General features: G+C 44.6%; 1 protein-coding gene across 2 annotated transcripts in view; it reads right to left on the minus strand.

Moving 5' to 3' along the window:
* IFIH1 (interferon induced with helicase C domain 1) overlaps positions 1 to 21,725 on the minus strand; it is a 56,725-nt gene that overhangs the window by 26,557 nt on the left and 8,443 nt on the right. For both annotated transcript variants that reach the window (XM_053285283.1, XM_053285282.1), the window contains exons 3-8: positions 17,392 to 17,545; positions 15,177 to 15,341; positions 12,683 to 12,766; positions 11,594 to 11,817; positions 11,180 to 11,390; positions 9,829 to 10,046 (exon numbers count right to left, since the gene is read on the minus strand). In XM_053285283.1, coding sequence (XP_053141258.1) covers positions 9,829 to 10,046; positions 11,180 to 11,390; positions 11,594 to 11,817; positions 12,683 to 12,766; positions 15,177 to 15,341; positions 17,392 to 17,545 — 1,056 coding nt within the window. The remainder of the gene's footprint in view (positions 1 to 9,828; positions 10,047 to 11,179; positions 11,391 to 11,593; positions 11,818 to 12,682; positions 12,767 to 15,176; positions 15,342 to 17,391; positions 17,546 to 21,725) is intronic.

Here is a 21,725-nt window from a genome sequence, read left to right on the forward strand (position 1 = left end):
AGAATCCACACTCAATACCTCAGAAACAAGAGAACCCTGTACCCATGGGGGTGCCCCTACCAGAGATCCCTGTACCCCATGGGTTAGAAACCCATGGGGGTGGTTGGCACCCTATGTGCACTACACCACCACTTGCTCTGGGCCACCCCAGCACCCCCATGTGCACTTATAGGGCTGCTGAAAGCTCCATTATAACTTATTATGAGGAAAAACCTTAAAGACGCGTAAACTTCAAAAATCACTTAAAAATCACCTCTTTGCCCAATTCCTTTCAAATAATTCTGATAGCTTCCTTGCCCACCCTAGGAACTACCACCCACCACACTGCACTCTACGACACCCCTTTCCCCCCGACGTGAAGCTATACATTTGCTGCAATCCTAATTATTCTCTATGAGGAATTCAAAAACGCTTAACAATTCACCAATAATCAGAGGAGTGTCCAATTGCCTTGAGATTTTTTGGGTGGTAGGCACCCATGCCTGTCTACCACCCACCCTGCTTTTGTGCTCCTAGGTCCTCCACAACAGGGGATATGGACTGGTTTGGGTCCCATTATACTCAATGAGAAAAATAATTAAAAATATTTCAAATATTCATAAAAAATCATAGGGGTGTCTGATTGCTTCAGGGTTTGCATGGTTGTTGGCACCCATGAGTGCTCCACAATAAGAAATAATGGCCTGGTTCGGGTACCATTATATCCTATGAGAGAAAAATAAAAATGTTTTTCAAAAATTCATAAAAAATCGTACGAGTGTCCGATTGCTTTGGGGTTTGGGTGACAGGTACCCCTGGGTGCCAGCTACCATCTGACCAATTTTCAGCTTTCCGAACCGATCCGAACCGGTCCGAACCGAACCCCCCCAGTTCGGTTCGGATTCGAACCGAACCAGGGGTGGTTCAGTTCGATCCGAACCTCCGAACCGGAACCGGTTCGGACCCGAACCGGTTCGGATCCGAACCGGTTCGCACATCCCTACTTCTGTGATAGACCGAAGGGTCTCCATCCTGAACTTTTTCCTGACTACACATCCTTGTTGACTGTCTTCAGGTTTAAAACGGCACTTGCTGATCCGTCCTCCTTCAGTACTGTGAAAATTATTGAGTAGACTCCCCTGCCCTTTTGGAGATGGGGGACCTTCTCTATAGCTCCTATGTCTATAGAGATAGACATAAGTGTCAGATAGCTAGCAACAGCCCATTGTGTTTTCTTAGGTTTCTTGACCTTGGTGTGAGCAAAAACCTGTTCCTTGGATGACTGGTAAGTTCTATCCTATACCCCTGGTGTACAATGGAAAGAAACCCATCTGTCTGAAATGGATTCTTTCCAGATAGGCCAGAAGTCCAACAGGCAGCCCCCCACCTTGTTGCTTTGACTGTCAGGACTGCTGCTTAGGGCCCCTAGCTGGGTCCCCAAAGACCATCGGTTCTGGGAATTGAACCCCAGTCTGCCCTGGCCTCTGGGCCTGCTTCAATGTGGTCTAAACGATCTCAAAGGTTCCTTCTGCCATAACTGGGGTCTGCAGGCCCTGAATGACTGTGCGGGCTTGCGAGAAAAACCCTTGTCCTCCCGCCAGTGAGGGTAAGGCCTTGCGCTTGTCCTTTGTCTCCACTAAGACATCCTTCAGAGCATCATCGCCAAAGAGTCCCCCGCTACCACCCACATATAGCACAGACGCCAGGTTGGCTTCAGACATGTTGTCCACCTTCCAGTATTTCAGCCAAATATTACGCCTAGCCAGTACACCTGTGCTGACTGCATGGGCTGAGAAGCAGACACTGTCCAGTGTAGCATCTGCTGAGAATGCTGCCGCCCTTTGCAGACGCAGCATCTTCTGTCTCATCCTAGCCGGGTCAGATGGGGGATCATTAAGAAGTTCATCTATCCACAGCAACGAAGCTCTGGAAACCAGGGAAGCTGTAGTATCAGCTCTAATAGCCATTGCCGTGGACTCACGGGCCCTGTGCAGTGCAGCTTCCGCCTTTTTGTCTGCTGGGTCTTTGAGTGTAGAGTCCCCATCCCTGGGGACCACCACTCCACTGAGAAGTGCCCCAAATGAGGCATTTATAAGGGGTACTTTAAGCAAATCTAAAGTCTCAAAATTATATAGCCTATTAGCCAGCGCAGAGGCCCATTTAGACGTGGATATGCAGGTCCACTCCTCCTTAACTGTGTTAGTGAAACCCCCCGGCATCACTAATTTAGTCTGTGGAGCCTTGGGTTTAGGCAGAACCAACGATCCCTTAGATACTGCGGTACACTGATCTGCAGGAACAAGTTTCAGACCCAGCACAGCTACAGATTGATTGATAAGAGGCTGGAAGTCCTCCACCAAGGAGAGCCTCTGGTTATACATATTAGATATAGGGAGTCCTCTCCCGAATCCTCAGAGGATCTGACCTCTCTACTCTTTTGAGGGTTGCGCATGACCCCTGTCCTTTTATGCTTCTTGTGTTAGTGGGTGGGCTGCTTGTGAATCTGAGGCAGAGGAGGCCTTCCCAGTTCCCTTGTGAGATTGAGAGGTTTCCTGTGCCTTTAAGGCAGCAGCCAGAGATTGTTGTACAGTCTCCTGTATCCAGCCCTTCCAGACTGCAGAATCAGGCAGGCCTCCCCAGAATACCCGTGACCAAATCACCCTGTGGAGGAGTACTATGATTTGGGGGCTCATGAGGTACTGCGGACTCCTTGTCCCCACCCCCCAGAGAAAGGTCAAGCCTCACAACTTTTTGCTGTGCTGTACTCCCGGCTTGATGTTGCTTCTACTTACTGTCTTGCCTCTGCTTTGTTCCCCACGGGCAAGACGCTGGGGTTATATCCCCGTTTCCTGTGGCTCCTCATGATGATGGACCCAGCCAGCTTGCTGCCTCAGAAGCAACAGCCTATGCACTGGGGACATAGGTTCCACTGCAGCGTGTTGGGAGGTTGGAGAGAGAAGGGGTGGAGGAGGAGAGGACGCCTCTGCCAGCACCCTCTCGTCAGCCCTGTCTGATGATTTCTTAGCAGCCACTGGGGAGGTTGGCAAGTCCCCCTGATCAAGGAGCCGGCGCCTCTTTTGCTTCTTCTTCTGCCCCAGCGCTGGGGAGGTCCGGTGGCGATGTTTGCACCCGGGATACCCACACTCCTCTCTGGGCCGACTTTTGAGGGCTGAGGTGAGTTGCTGTGGCCCACTGGCGCCAACAAGGCCCCCTCCTTCTGCTGTCATTGCCGTAAAGCGTTTTCGGCTCTCCCGTAGCTTCAGCGGGAAGAGTTGGTGACAGGCATGTCTCTGAATGCCAGGACGCTGAGGCTTTTCTTCTCAGACATCAGCCAAGAGGGATAGAAATGGAGGGCAATGGGAGAGGGGCAGGGCCCCAGAGGAGAGGAAGCAGCAACAGAGTAAAGGTGGAGATGGAATAGGATAAGGTTGATTTTTGTGTTTTGTTTTGTTTTTAAAGACAGGAGGGAAACGGCAGCAAGAGCAGAGTGGAGGATAAAGAGAAAAAAGGAGGAGGAAACTCAGGGAAGCAGACCAGAGCAGAGGATCGGAAAAAACTAAGAAAGCAAAAACAGAATAGAAGCGTGAGCTGCAGTGAGTGCGACTCTCTGGAGCAGAGACAGAAAATAAACTGAGAGGATCCATTCACAGGGGTTGGGTTAAAGGATCTTCAATTAATTCTACTTCCTGCCTCCTGGAGCATGTGGAGGGACATAACCCATGCTGGGTGACCTCCTACACCAGCTGAGATTAAAAAAAAAAAAAAAAAATCCAGTCAAATCTTATTCCACAAAACATGTTCTGCCTATGACAGAAGCTAATGCAAATACATGTTTAACCCGGTGCATGTGACACCATCTTACACTGTGGTTGCATGTGAAGTAAAGCCAAAATCCTCCGAATACAAAGAAATCCTCCGAATTTACAGCTGCAATAACTAACTGCAATAAGGGGTCTATTCTTTCTACAAAATGAGGAGGACATTATCTATATATATAATTCTCCTGGGTGTGCCCAGGAGAAATGCGTCCCGGCAGCCCAGCTGATTGGCTGGGCTGCAGGGGGCGCCTGATTGGCTGGCAGCACACCCAGGAGAATTCGCTTGCTGGGCGGCTGCGGAGGCAAGGCGGCGGGCCCAGGGCCGCGGCGGCGGAGCCCAGTGAGACGGTGGGCCCAGCAAGGTGGCGGCAGCCCGAGCCGTGAGGCGGGGCGAGGCGGCGGGCCCAGCACGATGGCGGCGGGCCAGGCCGTGGTGGCGGGGCCCAGCGAGCGGCGGGCCCAGCAAGGCGGGGCGAGGCGGCGGGGCCGGGCCCGGCCGCGGAGGCGAGGCGGCGGGCCTGATGGCGGCACTCTGGGGCCGGCCAGGCCCGCTGGCGGTGGCGGCTGCACTCTGCCCCGCCGGAGACGGGGGGCGGGAGGAGAGAGAGAGGTAGCCTGGCCTGGCCGGGCCCGGCCGCGGAAGCGAGGCGGTGGGACTGGCTGGGCCGCGGAGGCGAGGCGGTGGCGGCCGCACTCGGCCCCCGCAGGGCGGCAGCGGCCGCACGGGTCAGCTAGTTATTATTATTTCTTGTTTACACAGTCAGACAGGTGTTATTGACTGGTTTGTTTTATCCAGACATCGAGTCCTTCCCAAGGACCTGGGATGCCAGAATTTTATTGTCAATGTTGTTGCTGTTGTTATAGATATCGTCGCAGAATATAGGCTGTTCCCAGTAAAGCTGCTTTTTGTAATTGGCTGATGGTGATTTCTGTGGCCCCTATGGTGTTGAGGTGCTCTTCAAGGTCTTTTGGAACTGCACCCAGGGCGCCAATTACCACTGGGATTATTTTGGTCTTTTTCTGCCACAGCCTTTCAATTTCAATTTGTAGATCTTTGTATTTGGTGATTTTCTCTATTTCTTTTTCTTCTATTCTGCTATCCGCTGGTATTGCTATGTCGATTATTTTGACTTGTTTTTCTTTCTTCTCAACTACAGTTATATCTGGTGTATTGTGTGTCAGATGCTTGTCTGTTTGTAGTCACAAGTCCCATAATATTTTTACATCTTCATTTTCTACCACTTTTTCAATTTTATGGTCCCACCAATGTTTGGCTACAGGTAGCTTGTATTTTTTGCAGATGTTCCAGTGTATCATCCCTGCTACTTTGTCATGCCTTTGTTTGTAGTCAGTCTGTGCGATCTTTTCACAACAGCTGATTAGGTGGTCCACCGTTTCATCTGATTCTTTACAAAGGCAGCACTTGCTGTTTGTTGTGGATTTTTCGACTTTGGCTCTTATTGCATTTGTTCTTAGTGCCTGTTCTTGTGCAGCCAGTATTAAACCCTCTGTTTCTTTCTTCAAGTTGCCATTCTTAAGCCATTGCCAGGTCTTGGTGATGTCAGATTTTCAACTTATATTGTGCAAATATTGACCATGCAGGGGCTTATTTTTCCATTTTTCTGCTCGGTTCTTAACTTGTTCTTTCTTGTAGGCCTGTTTTGTTTCATTGGTGTTGAATAGTTTTGCATTATTGACCATCTTAAGTGCATCTTCTTCACTGTCCTTGATATATTCTTCAATATATTCTTTTCTCCTCCTCTACTGTTTGATGGACTTGCAGCATTTCTCTTCCACCTGAGCTACGAGGGAGGTATAGCCTATCGACATCACTGCGGGGGTGCAGAGCATGATTGATGGTCATGATTTTCCTGGTCTTACGATCTAGCGTCTCTAGCTCTGCCTGGGTCCAGTCTATTATTCCTGCAATGTATGTGATAACAGGTATAGCCCAGGTGTTTATGGCTTATATGGTGTTCCCGCCATTGAGTTTGGACTTGAGGATTTTTCTAACTCTCCTGTTGTATTCACTTCCTATTTTTCTTTTAACTTCAGTGTGTGCGATGTTATCAGCCTGGAGAATGCCCAGGTATTTGTAATGTTCTTTCTCTTCCAGGTTCTTGATCTTGCTTCCATGGGCAGTTCTATTCCTTCTGTTTTTCTTATTTTTCCTCTGTTCATTATTAATGCAGCACACTTGTCTAGTCCAAATTCCATTGCTATATCGCTACTGAATATACGGACAGTGTTTAGCAGTGATTCGATTTCTGACTGGGACTTTCCATACAACTTCAGATTGTCCATGTACAGCAGATGGTTGATTTTACTTGATTTTTAGATGTTTGGTATCTGAGGCCTGTTTTGTTTAGTATTTGTGAAAGTGGGGTCATGGCAATTACAAACAACAGAGGGGATAGTGAGTCCCCTTGGAAAATGCCTCTTCTAATGCTAACCTGTCCAAGTGTCTTGCCATTGATTGTTAACTGTGTATTCCACATGCTCATTGATTTTTTTTATAAATATCTGAATGTTTTTGCTGACACCAGTTGTTTCTAAACATTTTAGTATCCATGTGTGAGGCAATGAATCAAAGGCTTTCTTGTAGTCAATCCATGCAACACTTAGATTGGTTTTTCCTCTCTTGCAGTTTTCTAAAATCATTTTGTCAATCAGCAGCTGGTCTTTTGTGCCTCTGGTGTTTGGGCAATTTCCTTTCTGTTCAACTAGAAGCTGTTTGTTAGTTAATAAGTGTTGCATGACTTCATCTGCTATTATTCCTGTTAATAATTTGAACATGGTTGGCAGGCAGGTTATCGGTCTATAATTACTTGGAACTGCACCTTTTGCTGGGTCTTTCATGATGAGATGAGTTTTCCCAGTTGTTAGCCATTGTTCAATATCACCTCCTTGGAAAATGTGATTGAACTGTTTTGATAGTTGTTTATGAAGGCTTGTTAGGTGTTTAAGCCAGAAGCCATGCAGTTCATCGTCGCCTGGCACAGTCCAATTTTTAATTTTCTTTGCTCTTTCACTTATTAATTCTGGTGTTATTATTAGATCTTGCATTTGTTGGTTACATTTTTTGACCTCTTTCATTCAGCCTGCTTTTTTATTATAATCTATTGGATTGTCCCATAATTTCCCCCAGAATTGCACTGTTTCTTCTTTATTTGGTGTTTCTAGGTTTCTTGCAGTTTCTCCTTCTATGCTTTGGTAGAAACGTCTCTGATTCAACTGGAATTGGAGATTCTGCCTGTGTTGTGTAATTCTGGCTTCATACCTGCTAATCTTCTTTGACACTGCTGTTATTTGCTGCTTTATTATTTCTAGGACTTCTCTAATTTTCCTTGAATCGAGGTGGTATTTTTGGATCAGATACTGTTTGGTGTTTTCATTCTTCAGCTTCTTGTCTTTCATATCTTTCAATTTACCAGCATCTGATCTAAGCCTGGAGATTTTATTTTCTAATCTAATCTTCCATTTAGGTGATGTACTGCTTTCTTTTTTTACAGGTCCACTGATATTATATCCAAGCTCTTGTGTTGTTATTGTTGCTGCACTGTACATTAGTTGGTTTGTTTCTTGCAAATTATTGGTTGTTATTTCTGCAAGTGCAGCATTGACATCTTTTAATGCCTGAGCAAGTTGTTTTTTGGCAACTGTTTTTAGAGCTGGAAGTCGAACCCTGGTGGTTGTTTGGTTCATGTGCTCAGTTATTTTTTGCTTTAGTTCTTGTTGCTTTTCTGTTAAATGGCATTTGGGTTTTTGAGGTGGAGGCAAAGGGGCGGTTGCCTGGTTCTGATTTTGAAACAGCAGTTCAGTAACAGTGGCATCCTCAATTTCCAACACCTCCTCCACCTGCGCCTGAGCAACTTCTTCAATTGGTGGTAATTCTTCTTCCATATCTTGAGCCTGTGTTGCTCTTTGCAGTTCTTCCAGCTCAACTCCTGTGAATACTTTATTTCTTATTATGTATCTTCTCTGGTCTGCTAGCCTTTGTTCTGTTATTTCTGTATCTGGATGCTTCTCTTTCCAAATTTGGTACATTCTTTTTAAATAACCTCTTCTAGTTGGACTAGACTTGTAATAGCAGATCATTATTTCCTTGTTGGCATTTTTGGTATATTTTTTTCGGTTAAGCGACGTTTCTTCCAGTAACCTTGCAGTCTCCAGCCCTGGTTGCTCAACTGAAGATCCTGAGTCCTGCTGCCCACTTGCCACCAGATGTCCAGGGACTATAGCACCTGGCGCGGTCCTTGTTGACCCGGGCGACAACCGATCCAGTATAGATTTATTAAAGTTACGTCTCACCATATTGTTGATAGGAGAGGCACTCTTTGTCTGGCTCCTCTGGTGAGACCTGTCCAGTATGGTTGGACCTCTGACATAGCTCTCACCTTCCTCAGAGCACACAAGCCCCACAACCACGCCAAGGTAGAGCCTCACGGGGGATTATTATTATTATTATTATTAATTCAATTTCTATACTGCCCTTCCAAAAATGGCTCAGGGCAGTTTACACAGAGAAATAATAAATAAATAAGATGGCTCCCTGTCACCAAAGTGCTCACATTCTAAAAAGAAACACAAGATAGACACCAGCAACAGTCACTGGAGGTACTGTGCTGGGGGTGAATAGGGCCAGTTACTCTCCCCCTGCTAAATAAAGAGAATCACCACGGTAAAAGGTGCCTCTTTGCCCAGTTGGCAGGGGACATAAAGGTTGTTCATTCTTTCTTCCTAAAAATCCTGTTTTAATGCTTTTGGTTTAGAAATCAGTTGCTCACTATGACTCAGCTACAGAGTATAGCTATACAACCTCCTGCCCCTGAAATTCCATTTCACATCCCTAGCCAGCAATGTTTTTAGACAACTCAGACCACTGAAGCAAGCAATAAGTTATTTTATGGATAAATGGAGAAATTGCACATTATGTTTGAACAGGGATACCACCAAAAGTGGCATCCTCCCTTTGAAATCTGTAGTTTTGCTTACCCTATTCATGTCATCATTCAGCTGTAAGGTTGTTCTCATGACCAGCCCTACTCGGGTAGGGCAGTGCTATGGTCATTTGAACGGCCTCCTAATGTTATAAAGTCATGGCAGGGCAATACATGAGATAACATCAGAACACAGAATAAATGGTAATACACATTCATTCATTCAATAACATTTCTATCCTGCCTTTCTTCCATGGAATGCAAGATGGCATACCTGGGGTTTCCAGGCAGTTTCTTATTCAGGCACTAATCAGACTCAGCCCTGCTTAATTTCATCAGGGTGGCTGTAATGTGCATTCAAGCCATGCCCTGGGGCTTTATGGGAGAGGAGAATTAGGATTTTGCACTTTCTAATAAAAGAACAAAAATATTAGAAACACCTTCCTGTCTTAATTTGAACTTCATAGCATCCTTTGTATATACCAGGATTGCTCAACTGTGGCCCTCCAACTGTTTTTGGATTAAAGGTAAAGATAAAGTAGGCCATCAAGTCAGTTTCGACTCCTGGCAACTACAGAGCCATGTGGTTGTCTTTGGTAGAATACAGGAAGGGTATACCATTGCCATCTCCTGTGCAGTATGAGATGATGCCTTTCAGCATCTTCCTATATTGCTGCTGCCCGATATAGGTGTTTCCCATAGTCTGGGAAACATACCAGCAGGGATTTGAACCGGCTTGATAATCAAGTCATTTCCCCACAGTGCCAATTCCCATAATCCCCAGCCACAGTGGCCAAAATTCAGGGATTATGGAAGTTGTGGTCCAGGATCTGCAGGAGGGCTGAATTTGAGCAGCCCGGGTATATACCAAATTATTTGCTTTTATCACAAAATATTTTTGCTAAGCCACTACTATTCCCCCAATGCTAAGTGTTTACAGGCTTGAGGAATCTCAGGATCTGATGCCGAAAAATCAGTGATTTATGCTCTTTTCTTCTTGCTCTCTAACTTTTCTTTCACATAATAACAGTAGCTTCCCATAAAATATCCTCTGCATGATCTGAATCCTTCCAGTTTCAAGGGTGACCTACTTTAAGAATATGTTCCTCAGCTTTTGCAGGCTTCTTTGCACCTCCTACACCAGGTGAAGCTGTCAGTCCCAGGATCTGAGGTTGAGGAATCAGTTGTTTGTTAACTTTCTTCCGTTTCTCATTCTCCCACTTGTGTGTTAAGTAACGGCGCATGATATTGTTGTAGACACCTTCCTTTTGAGTGTGATGGCATTCATCAATAATGATCAGGGAAAACACTGAAAGACATTTGGTACAAACTGGTCAGTTCTCTTATGCACACATTACCTACATAAGCCAATTCGCTTAGCTGAAGGAAATACAATTGGCTGGCTGAATATATGTCTCTCAGAATATATATCTATCTCCAAATATAACTTTGAAATTGGCACAGCTGGACAGTGTAACATCCTGTGGTAGAATGCACTTCTATTCCAGACATCTGTACTTTTTAGATGGTCACAATTGACAATATGCTACTTCACAACTTGATTACTGAAATGTGCTTTATGCAGGGCTATCCCTGAAGAGAGTTTTTAGATACTTCAGCTCATCTAAATAGACTCCATTGGAACCAAGGCTTTATATGGGTGGTGGGCCCCTATTTGTGAAATTCTCTCTCAAGGAAGATCTGTCAGATCCACCCCGTTGGTCCACTTAAAGAAACTGTCAACATGTTTTACTTGTTTAAAGTTTGATTTTAATGTGACAATTCTATAGATGTGATTTGTTGTATTGCACTGTTTTGATTGTAAGCTGCTATATGTTATCAAAAGATGAGACATATGTTTCATCTGTCACTGTATGAATTCCAAAAAATAAATTAAAAAGTGCATAAAAACACTCACAGACATAACGATTATTTCCTTCTGGCTCAACTACTGCCATTATAGTTTACATCAAATTGTGTCATCTACACATTCCCTGTGTTCTGGGCCCCTTATGCAGTCTCAGCAATCTCACTGTTTGACTGGCAACTCTGTTGTGAAGGAAGCTGGAAAGAGGACACAATGTCACCTAGTCTTTTGCCAATCATATATCTGTGAGGGCAGAAGCACGATTTCTGGCACTGGAAGACACTCTTGTGTAACATCATAAGACAGAAAGTCCATTTGTGAATGTCCATTTGTGAGAGCAAATGCCAGGCCAATCCTCTCAACTTATTGATATCTCTTAATGCTTCCCCATGTTATGATCTTGGGCACAGGAGTCTTTTACTTCCATGGAAGATATCAATTTTCTAGCAAATGTGTCTTTGTAACAAAAAGCTGGCCCCATTCTGAATTAATAGGCGTGTTCCCCACAATGCTCTTCAGAATACAGCTATACTTCAGTCTTTCCAAGCCAAAGAAATCCCAGACAAAATACATGCCTGACAACTGGACTCCTTCTTCTTCATCTGTCTCTGCACTGAACAATGCATTCTCAAGGATCTGAGCAGTGCAGATAATTACATCGTTATCCCTGACAACTTCAGGGAATGAAATTTTCAGCTGAGATGAACCACTCAGGCCAATTACTTTATACCAATGCTTCAGATAGGGTTTAAATTCTTTCCGGAAATGCTGCTCCACTAATGGCACCTGAAAAACATTTTCAAATACAACATAGATGAGGACAGAATTAAAGCTATAACTTGCTTTGCTATAATCAAATCACAAACAATCCATTGATGGGTGATGGATGGTCTTCCTATTGGGTATACAGGATTTGGCCTCCATGGGACTAGACGAGCCACTTCCATCCTACAGTTTAGTCCTGCGATTCACGGAATTGAATCGCTTACCTTGTTGACAAGGACTATAACTTTCCCTTGCTCTTTTGCTTCTCTCCTTTTATCCAAATGGTCTTTGGCAATGTAAACAGCCACTCGGGTCTTGCCACTGCCTGTAGGGAGGCACAGGATAATATTCTTTCCTTCCAAGGCTGGCTTTGCCACCTCCATTTGGTAGTCTCTGAGATTTAGCTCTGGTTCAGGTGAACCCCTTTCGCTCACATCTTCAACGTTATCTGTGAGTGAGAGAAGCAAAGAAACATACCAAATGATCAAGGGAAAATTTCTTTCAGCATGTGTCAGTTTTCCAAATGGCAGATTTTGCTGTAGCCAGAGCTGCACAGCTTGCAGATTTAGCAGATCAGTGGATCCAGCTATATACCAAACCACTATCAACTTGATAAAATCTCATTTTGTGCTTGCCTAGAATTGCAAAGGGGTGTGTGTATTTGTGTGAGCAGCTGTCAAACAACTGTATGTTCAGGCTACAGCCCAGCAGAGTAGTTGCCTCTTTACTTCCCCCAAGAGCGTAAGAATTGGAGAGGGGTTATCAAGTACCCGTTTCGTCCTCCTTCCCAGCAATTGGCTCTCTCCACTCTGCAAGCAGTCTTCAAATTGCCTCCTCCTCAACCACCCTTCCCTGATTCCCTAATGCAGCACAGCATACTCTGCAGCCATCAGAACTGGGGCCCTGCAAAGTATGCACTTATAAAATGTTATGGATTATTACAGACCATCATGGAGAGTCCGGTATTCTCCTAGCCTCATGATTATGATCCAAAATATTTTCTTTTCTCTTCTCCTTTATATAAAATGTCTTTCTTGATTCACGGCTGATTTTGTATAATGGCAAGTCTCTATATTACAATAAACTGAACTGACACTAGTTGGCCTAAGCAATTAACATGCCTTCATTACAGCTGGTAGTGGCCTAACCATCCATGGGGGAGGCGGGGATGTGTATGTGGAAATACTGCACTGGCATTTGTCTCCTGATCCTGGTGCTCTTTGTGCACAGGGAGCCTCACTGCAGCACATCCAGTGAGCAACTGCTTCTAGATCACATTTCATGCTTCCTAGAGTGCAAGGAAGAAGTCATACCTGAATCATCGCTGAGGTGGGAGACTTGTCCGATGCTTTCACTTGCATCACTGACACTTGCATCCAGCAAACTGACATAAGATTCTGGCAGGCAAAATATATAAGCACATGTCAAAACATTCCATGACGCACCGTTATTTAACGTGCACGCTATACCATTTGACACACCAGAAGAGCCTCAATTTTTCCTTAAAGTTATTTTGAACAAATCAAGTGAAGAAGAAATGTCTATCCCTTATACTGATGCAGAAACTGCCTCTTAGGTGTAGTAGCCAAAGCAGGGTTTTCATATTCTCCAATGTCTTAGGTTTACAAGTTCTGAGATTCTTACTTGACACCTCAGACACAATCCTGAAAACCATCACTAGCGTGAAGCATATGGACCTCCTTCTGTGAGAAAGGGCTACTGATATAATATGCAGGGTCGAAGTCTGCATGAGGTACTATTATTGACTGGGTTGTATTTGCCATCATTTAAAAAAAATCCTTGTCCAAAGCAATCTTACTTCCTTACAAGCAATACATACAGTGCCACCTCCTGGATTAGAATAAACTTGCATGAATACAAACCCTTCCATTTAACAGTTTTACATTACAGGGCAATCATGTTTCCACAACAAACATGTTAAATGTGCATAACAACAGAGTTGTTTCCTTAGCAAACATGCTCACATGTTTGGAAGCTATGGGAAAATAGGGACATGTCAGCAGGTATGCTGTAGAAAAGCTACCATTTGAGACTCCTTTTAGACATGCTCCTTGACTAGGGAAAATGAGCCTCCCTCTCTAAGTTTTTGTATAGCCTGTCACTTGATGGGGGGATGGGGTACTGAGTATCTTGAGGCCCAGATAATTATTCCAAGTGACTGGAATGTGTTTCATTAAGAAATGCTTAATGAAAAGTTGCCTGGATGAGGCGGGAAGAACGTGATGTGGTGTGGTGTAGAAAAGAGTGAAACAAATAGTCTATGTTTGGTGCTTGCTTAAAAGAAAAAATTGCTAAGAGGTTTCTGAAAGGCAGAAGAGCTTCTGAGGTCCTGGGGAGCTGGACTGATTGCTGTGGGATCATCTTTCTGCCACTCAGATGCCCTCAACTTCAGCTATCCCCCCACTTAGGTCTCCGTACTGGAGGGAGGGAACTCTGTTGCTACCTGTGTCCTCTTCTACCCGTCCCCACTCCCTCACCACAGCTTCCTTCAGGTCACTCTTCCCCTGAGGCTCGGGGCCCTCAGCGAGCACTTTCTTCTCTTCAGCCTCCCTGCCTAACCCCTCAATTAAGTGCCGGCAGCTTTGATACTCATGCGCTTGCATGAGAGACACCCTGGCTTCTGGCTAGAGGTCTCACAAGACCTGCTTGTGAGGAAATAGTGAAAGCATTATGCACCACCTTGGGGGACACTTCTCATATTTCCAGTTGGACATTTGCTGTAAACAAATGACTGCCTGACAGTGACCTAGGAGGTGGTATACTTAGGGCACCCAGAGGGTTGCTGAGATGTATGGTGGCTGCCATCAAGAGACCTAGACTGGCACTCTCAAGATCCAGAGCAAGTCCTTGGGCCTCCATGCCATCAAGGCAGAGTAAGAGGCTCTACCTTTGGGGGTGGGCAGAGCCCCTGCTTTGCATGTAAAAGGTCAGGTTCAATCCATGGCAGCTCCAAAGAGGGATGGGAAAGACTACAGCCTGTCAACTAACAGACTACAGCCTGGAGAGCCACTGCCAACCACTGTTGGCAATACCAGCACAAGTGAACCAATGGTCCAATTCAATATAAGGAAGGTTCACATCAACTGATTCAGGAGAACAACCCTAAATCTTCTCCTCTGAAATGACTCTAGTACTTACGTCAGTTCTATGATGGGAACATCATTAACGGGTGAACTCATCAAATGCTAGGGTGCCAACGCACCAGGACACATTGTAACCAACGGCTTCATTGTTAGAGCTCACAGATCAGTTGGTACAGCACATGCAGTACCGTGTTTCCCCGAAAATAAGACAGTGTCTTATATTAATTTCAGCCCCCAAAAATGCACTAGGGCATTTAGCGGTACATCAGAAATTACTGCTAGGTCTTACTTTCGGGGTAGGTCTTACTTTCAGGGAAACAGGGTAGTAGACGGGAACCTAGAAGGTCCCAGGTTCAATCTCCAGTTAACAGGTGATAGGAAAGCTGCTAGTCACAGTAGATCATCCTGGGCTTGATGCACTAATGGTGACTCCTTATTAGGCAGTTTCATATGATGGCATGGTAAGTGCGGCTAGAGATGAAATCTGCCTGCTAATCACAGAAGTGCCCGCACTTAGGGCTTCTAAGGTGGACATATGGGGGGAAGGGCTCACTTTTTAAATTAATAAAATAGACAGTAAGACAGAAGATGAATTTCTCAAGATCATTAAAATCCACCAGAAAGAAGCATACAACTCAGCACTGTAATTTATCTAACTGAATCTGGTCATGTGAAAGGATTTGTAAAAGGTATCATAGATCACCTGAAATTCCAGAAACCTCTCCCAAAGATTCTTCTGAGATAATCTCCTCATTGGTCAAGTTGCACTCTAATTGGGTTTCCTGCTTCGAATCCTTCACAACATCAGAAACAAGTGGCCCTTCATTTTCCGTAATCTCACTAGTGGAAACTGTGCTTTTGCAATAGCCTGTTCACACAAAATTTAAGAAGTGTCATTTGTCATTTGTCATTTAATGACAAAAGTCTTTTCTTCTAAATCAAAGGTCGGTCTCCACATGGAGACAAACAAAATAAAAACGCAGTGATACACATAGGCCTGGTCACACAAGTGTTCATATCTAGGTTCAATGTACATTACCAACACTGGCATGACTGTGTGAACCCACACCAAGGTGGCTTATGGCCTACAATGAATCAGATTCCTGCCTTGGCCTGGGTTCACACAATCACATGAACACTGGTAACCCACATTAATCCTAGATTCAAATGACTATGTGAACCAGGCCTTCGTACAGCAGGTCAGTAAATCACTTATGAGCATCAATTTGAGATTAAATTTGGGGAGCTAACATCCTTTAAGAGGGCCGAACTAGACAGAGGTCATTCACACAGCCAAAAACTGTGTCCTACCCAAGTTTGGGAGCTGTGTGTGCTCCCAGTTTTCGGTAGGTAGGAGGTAGGCAGGAGGAGAAAGAAGTGATTATGTAGAATCAAGGGTAGGTGGAAAAATCTGGGTAGGACAGCATTGTCCTACCCAGCTTTCATATCCAGCATTTGACCAAGGAAGTAGGAAAAGCTATCCTATCCGGCTTTTCCTCCTATCTTGATTCCACACAATCACTTCTCCCTCCTCCTACCAATTGTTTGCACCCACACAACCAAAGATCGGGAGCACAAACAGCTCCCAAACCTGAGTATGACACAGTTTTTGATTGTGTGAATGCCCTCAATACATTGCAGACCTATGTCTGGAGCTCCCATCCTTTTAATTTCTATTTGTGTGGGGGTTTTTTTAAAGCAGCTTAGTGTTAGGAAGACACAGGACACTTAATAGCTTGGACACAGCCAAAGCGGGGCAGAATCCTGTAGCCATAAATAATAAAAGAGAAATGAGGACAGTTGCTCTTGGGAACAACAAAACTCCTGTTCTGGCATGGATTCTAGTTCTAGATAGAACAGGAATGGAAGCCAGGGTTCCAGAATGCAAGGAGAAACTTTCCACATGCTCCGTGCTTGCCTCTGCAGACACGTGCTAAACAAGAGGAGACCAGGGAGCATGGCCACAAAATGCAACAGAGTGGGAAGCATGCTAGCCAGCACGTTCTTGTTCTCCCTCTACCCAAGTTCAGGCTGAATGCCTGACCAGGGCTAAAGTGAAAAAGAATTGTAAGCCAAAATATCATTTTATCTTATTGCCACCTTCAAGGCTAAGGCCACTTAAAAAGGTTACATACAGTTAAATAATGAAGTAATCAGGCTGCAGCTTCTGGTGATTCTTAAAACCCTAGGAGGTCTAATGCAAAGACCTCCAGGAAAATGGTTACCAGGAAAAACATGGCAGGAGACACCAGGCTGCAGTGCACGGGGCTGTTGCTTATGATACTGTCCTTGCTCATCATAACTGAAACATACAGGAGCAATTCACATGACCAGGTGGGCAGGGGAGTAGAAAGGCAATGGGGGGAGGGGGGAGAGGCTGGTCCAACTCACCTCCCCCCGCCCTCACTGATGATCACTGAAATGTTGCTGGGAGTGCAGACCGCACTCCCAGATGATCCGCACTGGGTGACGCTGTACGGAGCTCCGGAGGCTGGAACAACACCTCTGGAAATTCCACAATGCACTGTGTGACATGCACGGTGCTTGGGGAGATGAGTGCTCTGGGCTCCTGTCTCTGTTTCTGCAGGGACTGAATGCAGCCCTAGAGAACACATGATCCCAGAGTCCAGGTTAAGGGCTCACTCGAGCTTTTAATCCTGGCTAAAAGCTGGGCTAAAAAGCTGGGCTAGGTGGCACTGCACCAGCAGGATCAGGCCCGATCCCGGCGGTTCTCACGCACAGCCTAACCTAGACTGGGCTTCCCTAGCCTGGGTTAGGGTACATATGAGAACAGCCTCACACAATCCCCACTGCAGTTCTGTTCTCCCAGTGCAATCATAAAGGGGTAGCAGAATCAAATTCTGCTCAACCATGTTAAACCATTATCAGTTTTAAAAATTGTCAAATCACATCATTACCATTTTCTTGTCCAGTTAGGAGAGCAGCAGACTTTTTATGGCCAGCTTCACAGAGAGCTTCTAGAAACGGAGAGAACCATTCTTTCTTCTGTACTATTCTGCTCAGCAGTTCCCTCACTGCTGCAATATTCCCATTAGCTAGTTCAGCCTTGATCTGGTCGGAAGAAAAAGAGTTGGAAAGTCTTAAACTTTCACCTTCATCAATGAGGAAGAAAAATACTGCTTCTTTTCCTACTTTTAGTGGTGGCTGGTGATTCCTGGGATTGAGGGGGCAAGGCGCTAGGCAGGGCAGGTAAAGGGTGAAGCCAATGCATATTTGCATTGCTTTGTGTTTGTGCATTTGTATAACATGTGTGTGGTACATGTTTTTGTGTATTATGCATTTTTGTACTTTTTTGGGTCTGTGTGTGTGTGTGTGTGTGTGTGTGTTTCTGTGTGAATGTATGTGCATTTTCAAAATCATTCCATACACTCCCCACAACCACCACTACCCGCCAAGAGAGCTATTAAAAACCCACCTGGCTTTCCTCACCTGTCTATTCAATGTTTTCTCCTCTCCCCACTTCCCTGAGAGCTCACCTTGCATCACTAAAGGAATAGACATTGGACTTGCAATAGAATTCACCACTTGGCTGCCCCTGCTGATGTCAGAGGACCGGCAAACATGTGTCAGCAGTCTGGCTTCATTGTCAGATTGGTCATGCTCTGTATAATTTGGCAGCACGTGCTAGCTTTAATGGGCCAGGATAACCTTAATAACGTTTAATCACTGCTCAAAACTCCATCAAACCACTAAAAAACACTCTTCTTAGATAGGCCTGACAGAGTACATCAGTCATTTTCACCAAACTGAAAAATATATCTGCCTAGAGTTGGACAAAAGGGGGTCAATTTGTCAATTGTTAGCACTTTTCAACTTGCTGTTCCTGCAGCAATTTTTATCAGATCTTCTTGAAATTAAGCACAGTTTTAGACTTCATCAGGTAGATCAGACATACGAAGTTTCAAGTTATTAGCTGAACAGTGGTTTATAAGCAATATAATTTTTAAGCTTATAAAGGCGGAACCTTTTTTTTTTTTGCTGCTCACCTTAACTAAATGGACACTCCTGTGCCCCTTTAAGAGAGGACTGTGGCCAGGCATTTCCATCTATGATGGCTGCAGCTACACCCGAGGTTACACCACCGTAACTGCAAGAGCTGTCCAACAGCTAAGGACAAAACTATACTGTAGATGGTGGAAGCTGTCGGTGGGGAAGATTTGGATTAGGCCTTGCTGGGCGTGGGAGTGAACCCTTTCAATTGGTAACCCATACCAATACCACAATACAAACCACCACCAGCCCACCCAACAGCTGCTATTAAGTGTGGGGAGAAAACATGGATACAGTATAAGCATAAGCACCTGGGCCTTTCACACAGCATGAAGTGGCAAATTCAACTTTATCACCAAATGGACACTTATCCAATCCAATCTTTATTACGATCATAGACCAGAGTACAAAAACACAAAAAAGAACAGATACAGAAAAACAGAAAACAAATATATCAAAATCAAACATTTAAAAACCTGAACGGATTTTACAAATTATATAACAGTACGCGGCCACTCTATTAATAACATTCTCATCAGGACTGGCTAATAAAAATGTCAGATAAAAATCATCAGGATGCCCTATAAAATCAGGCAGCAAAGGGGAAATTAATTCTAAACGGGCATCCCTATAAAAATCACAATATAAAATAGAATGCGCGCTGGTCTCCACTTGGCCTGTAGCGCAGGGACATAGGCGGGCAGGAAAAGGAGTGCCTTTAAATCTACCCTCCAAAACAGCAGAGGGGAGGACGTCCAAACGGAGGGGAGGTCAAAGCGCGCCTAAATTTGGGAACAATAACAAGATGCAGATAACTCGCGGGGTTAGAGCTAATTGTTTGCTCACCCAAATGGACGTTCTTGGGCAAAAGAGCAACTTCCTCCTGAAGATCTATATAATACGTTGCTTGATTTCCTTCCTGGCCCAGTCATAACCCATTTTAAGGATTTCCTCTGTAGAGAACCCATAATGTGCTAGTTTGCCACTGATCAGGGCGGACCACTTAAACCTGAACGAATCAGTTTTTATAAGAAAGGCCAGGCCCACACAACAGAACAAATTTTAACCAAAATAGGATGATGGTTCTCCAGTAACAGGGTACCATTCTAATCAAGCCCACCTCTCTTCTTAACACAACAGTAGGAACACAGCGATGGACCGATAATATCAATCTTAGAAATTAAGATTGCAAAGCTTCTAAAGATGAGAAATTTCTGGCCGGTCCTAACTGGGCACTATACAACAACTGAGGATGAACTTTGGTGACAAATAATTCAATTGCTGCAGGGATATAAGAAGCTCCCCTAGAGTAATAAAAAGAGGTAATAAGATTAGTAGTATGCCGAGCCGTCATCAGAGTGGACTTAAGGTGGGGGCTACATGAACCTGAAGAGTGAAATACCACTCCTAGATATTTAAAAGAGTTTACTTGGGCTATCCTATGACCATTAATAGACCAGTTATGCTGTCTGGGCTGTTTTGCAAAAACCATGATTTTGGTTTTTTGATAACTGATCTCAATAACCTCTTGAGTACAAAATTTTGATAAAATACCGAGAGCATGTTTCAAGCCAATTGGTGTTTGAGATAAAATTGCCATATCATCAGCATATAACAAAACCGAAATATGCCTATTCGCAATTTTAGGGGGATGGATAGAAGGGATGGAGACATGAGCAACTACAGAATTGATGTAGAGACTGAATAACATGGGGGCTAATATGCAGCCCTGTCGTACACCCCTGCAAGTGGGAATCTCAGATGACAAAGCCCACAAAGCGCTGCAGCAAACTTTCAGCTGGGCACCATCATACAGGGCAATTATCAATAATAACAACCTTCTATCTATCGCGAGATCCCACAATTTTTGCCAGAGCCCTCTCAAGATATTAAGTCAAAAGCAGACTTGAGGTCAATAAAAGCAACAAACAGACCAGAAGATGGCTTGGTGGAATACTTTTCAGATAAAAATTGTAGGATAAGGGCATGTTCCAAAGTGGCCAAATGGACACTTAAGAGGAAGCCACAGTTGATCCTGGTGCTGTCGTTGGGTTGTCAGCTGGCTAGAAAACAACCTTTCCACTGCCAGGTGCAACAGTTGTTTTGCCTGTGCTTGTCTGGTTTACCAGCAATTTTTATTTTTTAAAGAATAGTTGGTTTTGTTTTAGTCAATGAATGTACACATGCACACTGCAGCAAGGAAGACACTGAAACTGGAAGTGTGTGTGTGTGTGTTTCTGCACAGAAGGGCTGGGAAAAGCAACTGCATGAAACCTTGGAGCGTTGCTGCCAGTCAGCGTAGACAATAATGAGCTAGATGGACCAAGGGTCTGACTCGGGATAAGACAGCTTCCAATGTTCCTATGTGCAGCTGCATCGTGTCATAAACTAATGTAGTCCTCCACAGGACCATCATAATATTCCACTGGCTCTGGGAGCAGTTACAGCAGTGGCCTGACTTGATGTTCAGTGGTGGCAATGGAGCATCGGAAAGAAGGCCAACAGGCAGTGAAGAGAAGCCAGGCTGGGCTGGCTGACTGGCTTCACCCACTCAAGCTAGCCATCTATGGCAGTACCACCATTGCCAGCCCTGTTGACCTTACCAGCCAGCTTGGTCCCAGTCTTGCCCAAGCCTTTCTCACATGTAGCCTGTGCATTCACGGCAAGATGATACAGACTGGAGGAAAGCAGCAGGCATCAGCAGCCAAGCCTTGGGGGTATGTGGGAGTGGGGGCTAGCCATAGGTGTAAGAGAGAGAGAGACAATTGTTCTTGACCACACGTGAGCCAATAGCCCCATTCAGGCATTACAAGCATAAAGATATCTGTGCACTTGTAAATGCTTTTGTGAATGACTATATCTACATTCAGTTTAAAAGTGAATTTGGGTACAAGTCCCCTCAAATGCATGGTACAGAAAGGAAGTGTGCTGCTGTACTTGCTTGATGTAATGTGTGAATAACTGTACCTGTACAGTTATGTCTCTGTGTACACTATACACTTGTACAAGTGTTCAACATAATGTCTTAATAGGGCTCATGTTTCTGTCATTTAAATGGAAGGGAGTATGTGTGTGTAATTAGCATTTTCTAGAGGCTCAAAAGTTTGACTAAATGGTTAATTCTGAAATTCCTTGAAATAAGGCAGATTGCAACTTAGTCTATGGCTAAATTGGCTCACTTCTGTGAGTATTCTGCTTTGTATAGATTTTGACTTCTCTGTCATGGATTTATTTTAGACTA

Source organism: Hemicordylus capensis, chromosome 1, assembly GCF_027244095.1.
Source record: "Hemicordylus capensis ecotype Gifberg chromosome 1, rHemCap1.1.pri, whole genome shotgun sequence".
Classification (NCBI taxonomy): Eukaryota; Metazoa; Chordata; class Lepidosauria; order Squamata; family Cordylidae; genus Hemicordylus; species Hemicordylus capensis.